This window comes from Fragaria vesca, linkage group LG6 (genome assembly GCF_000184155.1).
Source record: "Fragaria vesca subsp. vesca linkage group LG6, FraVesHawaii_1.0, whole genome shotgun sequence".
Classification (NCBI taxonomy): Eukaryota; Viridiplantae; Streptophyta; class Magnoliopsida; order Rosales; family Rosaceae; genus Fragaria; species Fragaria vesca.
This window is the reverse complement of record NC_020496.1, coordinates 10,616,229-10,620,845: the sequence shown is the minus strand read 5'-3', so window position 1 is coordinate 10,620,845 and position 4,617 is coordinate 10,616,229. Positions and strand designations below refer to the sequence as shown.

Below are 4,617 nucleotides of genomic sequence, written 5' to 3'. Positions count from 1 at the left end.
ATGGATCCAAGGCTTATAGTGTGCATTAGCAGCAACAACGTACCTGAATTTGTCGACTTACTTCATGAAAATGAAGGAATTATTTTGCAAAGAACAGCTGATTCCTTCAGCACAGTTTTACACCTTGCTTCAAAACTGGGACATATTGACATGGTCCTGGAAACTATTAAGTTATGCCCTGAATTGGTTGCTGCTGAAAACAAGTACCTTGAGACTCCAGTACATGAAGCTTGTCGCCTTGGAAATGCCAACATCTTGAAGCTGCTATTAGAAGCCAATCCTCAAGCAGCATGTAAGCTCAATGTTCAGAAAAAGAGTGCTTTGTTTCTAGCTTGCAGTCTGGGCCATCTTGATGCAGTCAATCTCCTATTGAATCAACCTTGGATGGAGAGCTTAGAGAATGTTGGACTTGATCAAACATGTATTCATGTTGCTGCATCCAACGGACACACAGGTATAGTTGGAAAATCGCATGTAGCTTATTCTATGCATCCCTAAGTTTACTTGTACTTTTGCATGAAACTATATATTGTTCTCGTCGATTTTTTACTTTGTCTTGCAAAATATCATATGATACTAGCATGTTATTCTAATGAGATCCAATGTTTTCAGTATATGCACGATTAGATTCAATGTTTAACATGATATGGTGGTGCAGATATTGTTAGAGAGATGCTAAACATCTGCCCTAACTATGCTCAAATGGCTGATGACAATGGGAATTCACCTTTGCACTTTGCTTGCAACAAAGGGCATCGGGAAATAACCTGGTTACTCCTAAGGCGAGATGTCAATCTGGCCTTGCAGTATAACAACAATGGTTATACACCTTTGCACTTGGCAGCAATAAATGGAAACATATCAGTCCTTGAAGACTTCGCACTGAAAGCTCCAGCGGCTTTTCATTATCTCACAAAAGAAGAGGAGTCAATATTTCATCTGACTGTGAGATACGGAAAATATCAAGCTTTGTTATTATTGGTGAATGTTGCTAACAGTACTAATCTCCTTCACTGTCAAGATCGCTACGGTAACACCATCTTGCACCTTGCAGTTTCTGGAGCGCGTTATGAGGTGAGAAATGAAATGTCTATGTTAGCTTAAGTAAATAAATCAAGAAGTTATTATTGTAGCATAATGTGGAATTGTAGTATATTATAGACGAATACCACAACTTTATGAGCTACATATCCAAGCATGGTTCTTACATCTTTTGCCTAATGGATACACCATATATGTAATGGATTCTACGTAAATGTCAGTATTGATGCAATATATTTTTCTTAGAAGGTTTTTTTCATTTTCATTCTATTCAGATTGCTGAGTACTTGATGAACAAAGAAAAGATGGAGATCAATTCGCGGAACAGTAAAGGACTTACTGCATTTGACCTCCTCAGTCAGGCCAGAGACAGTGCAGAGGCTCGTCATCTTCAGACAATATTCCATAAAGCCGGTGGTGAAAGATGCACTACTGTGACAAGTACTACTTGTTCACCAGAAACATCTTCTGCATGGCAGAGTTACATATTCGAATCAGACATGTCCATTACAATCGAAAATTCTTTACCCTCTTTGCAAGAAATAACCTGCACTCAGCCAGAAGACCAATACAAGTCAAGACAATCATCACTCCACAATCACGTTCAAGGGAGATTTGACAATGAAGCATACAAACTGAAGTCCTCCCCCTCTACCAAATCGCATCATCAACGTAGCAAGTCTTTGAGCAAAAGGCACCGTGAAGATCATAAGCAGCATAAGATGTACAGAGAGGCGATCCAGAATGCCAGGAACACCATAACACTTGTTGCCATTTTAATTGCAACAGTCACTTTTACTGCTGGAATCACCCCTCCTGGCGGTGTTTATCAGGATGGAGCGATGAAAGGGAAGTCGATAGCAGGCACAACAACAGCTTTCAAGGTGTTTGCAGTAAGCAATTACATTGCTCTCTTTTCATCACTGTCAATAGTTGTTGTGCTTGTCAGTATCATACCCTTTAGACGAAAACCGCAGATGAGACTGTTGGTGTTTTCCCACAAGATCATGTGGGTAGCTGTGGCTTTCATGGCAACAGGTTATGTTGCAGCCACATGGGTGGTCATGCCGAGAAATCAAGGGACGGCCTTTGTGTTTGTGGCTCTACTGGCTGTCAGTGGTGGCACTCTGGGAACAAGCTTCATTGGTTTAGGAGTGATGCTGGTGGATCATTGGCTAAGAAAGCTGAATTGGAGAAAACTCAAAAGGGGAATCTGGGGTGGTGCAGATGAAATTGAGAGCCAAAATTCTGATGTCGAGAGCTCATTCCATCAAGGCTATCACTCATACTGAATATCGTTCTCACCTAATAAATGAATTGTAAAGAATGTGTAATAACAAATCTGGATTTCAGAAACCAATGCAATCACATGAACCAAGTTTGTTAAGTATCTATTTATCAACTAGACCTCAGCCTCATTGTTTAAGTAAGCAGAAACAAAAATAGCTCTATTTTACAATCTATTTAGTACAACAATTATAATTTAAGGGGTAGCTGATACCCCTATTATCCCATGCACGAGCATATTTGGCCTTCAAACCTCGCCCCTGCATATGAGCCATTATTGCACGAAGACAATGAAAAATGAAAGCTCTGTTGTTCCATAAGGCATAAGTGTGGTGAAAGCAACTACACTGGGGTTACAATGATCTTCGTCCAGCATTCCCTGCAGCCTCAGCCACTTGATTCTCGAGAACAAAGCCGTTGATAAGAGAGTTCAAGACGATAACATCTTGTTGAAGACCCAATTTGAAGAAATGTCCCAGGACATATGTTGCCTAACCATTAGAAACAAAAAACTTCAAGCTGATAAGTTACTTGAATGCTCCGGATGACGCACCAAGTCTTCAAGTGGTTAAAGGCTTTGAATGTTGAGTGTCTCTGATGGTGCGCTGGGGTTTTCCCCAACATGGAAATATTGGCAACTTTTGTGTGTTGCTTTAGTTGGATATCATGAACTCAGCAGGATGGCTCTACACCAGGTGCACTATATTGAGTTTGATGACAGTTGTTATAGAGGTAATGGTTGCTTGCTTGTTGCTTCTACCTTGACGATACTTGTAATGTTGGAAGCTGGAACGTAATATAAAGCAAACATGTTGAGTTGAGAGAAGACAGATTTTGGGAGGATTGTACATGGTTGATAATTTGAACCTAGTGTTTAGTTTAGATTTTCCATTAGTGTATGCATTGATCAATTTTGCTTCAACAGTGTGCGAACAACAATTCCTTGGTATTATGTACTCACTAATTTGTCTGTAAATGCAGGTGGTAGATCGTCGTCAATGTCATTATCCAAATGAGCGTAAAACTGAGAAAATACACTACTGTCTGAGCACCCTGCAGGAAAGGGTCTATCCATTTTATGTCAAGCAGAAGGGACAGCCAACATCATCTCAAGAAAGAAACTCGAAAGAAGTGAACGGTATGAAAACCATTCCCTTGTGTGAGATTTTGAGACTAAACAGGAAGTGTTTGGAAGTGTTTCCTTCCTTGCATGACTATCCTCAAAGAAATCACTTTTTGCATTCTGCTTAAAAGACTTGCCTTGTGTTGAAGCTGAATACAAGACACTGAAGATGGAAAATTCACAAGTTGCAGGAGGATGAAAGTTAAGGGTGTGAAACAGTCGAGGTTATAAAAATAATGGTAACGAATGCTAGATATTCCACCTAAAGAATAGTAATGGATTCTTTAGTGCAATGTAGATGAAGACAAATGAGGTCTGAGGCTTTTGGATGAAGTTTGTCATGATATTGGTATTTGTAGTAGATTGGTAGTGATCTTTAAAGGAACAGACTATTTTGTATAGATTGGGAATGACATTTCAGAACTAAGATATTCCAAGAAGCGTCTAAGAAATTGAGTCTCTTCGAATTTGTAAACAGAAATAATAGACTGCTGTCTTCCTTTTCGATATTCTAGCTCAGAGTAAACAATGGAGTAGAAATGTAGAATAGTAGATAAGGGTTGAAATAGGATAAGACTGAAGTTCTAGCTTTTACTCAGTGTTTAACGTCTGTTCTTAAAGGTCCTAGAAGGGGGGTGAATAGGCCTTTTTGAAATTTTCGTTGTCTTCTGTATCCAAGGATAGCAATGACTTGTGCTATCCCAGAATCACAGGATACGAGTTTGCAGAAAGTAAATTGCAGCAAATAAAGAAACAACACAAGGATGTTTTTTACTCGCAGAAACCCTGAATGCAGGGAGAAAAACTGTGTGTCTCTAACTCTTGAGAGACAAAAACTTCCACTAAGTTGAAGTAACTTCTTACAAGAATAATAGTTCTAGTGATACACTACCACAGTGCTATCCTTCCTAGTCCCGAACTAGTCTAGACCTATTCCCTCTCTTGTTTCTAAGTTCTTACAACATGGGACACTTTTCGAAGCTTTGTTCGTGAATTCAGCTAACCACTAGCAGATTCAACCTTGAACGCTTCTTGGGTTGGTTGCACTACACATCCCTCATGGTATGCAACATGATATGAGTTGATGAAAGAAGTTTTGAGTTCAAGCTCTAAGGTTTACAGTCACGAAGAAGACTTAGAGCAGCATGAACAATGCAAGCTAAAAA

General features: G+C 39.5%; 2 protein-coding genes across 2 annotated transcripts in view; both read left to right on the top strand.

The window, feature by feature from the left end:
- On the top strand, positions 1 to 2,333 carry LOC101311404 (ankyrin repeat-containing protein At3g12360-like). The gene is made up of 3 exons (XM_004305221.1): positions 1 to 454; positions 659 to 1,074; positions 1,317 to 2,333. Exons 1-3 carry the CDS (start codon positions 1 to 3, stop codon positions 2,331 to 2,333), a joined length of 1,887 nt encoding a protein of 628 aa, XP_004305269.1.
- A 675-nt stretch (positions 2,334 to 3,008) lies between these two features.
- The window catches only part of LOC101311115 (ankyrin repeat-containing protein At3g12360-like), a 4,616-nt gene continuing 3,007 nt past the window's right edge, over positions 3,009 to 4,617 (top strand). Inside the window, exons 1-2 of the mRNA XM_004305220.1 lie at positions 3,009 to 3,101; positions 3,310 to 3,466. Of these exons, the coding sequence (XP_004305268.1) occupies positions 3,009 to 3,101; positions 3,310 to 3,466 (250 nt within the window). The remainder of the gene's footprint in view (positions 3,102 to 3,309; positions 3,467 to 4,617) is intronic.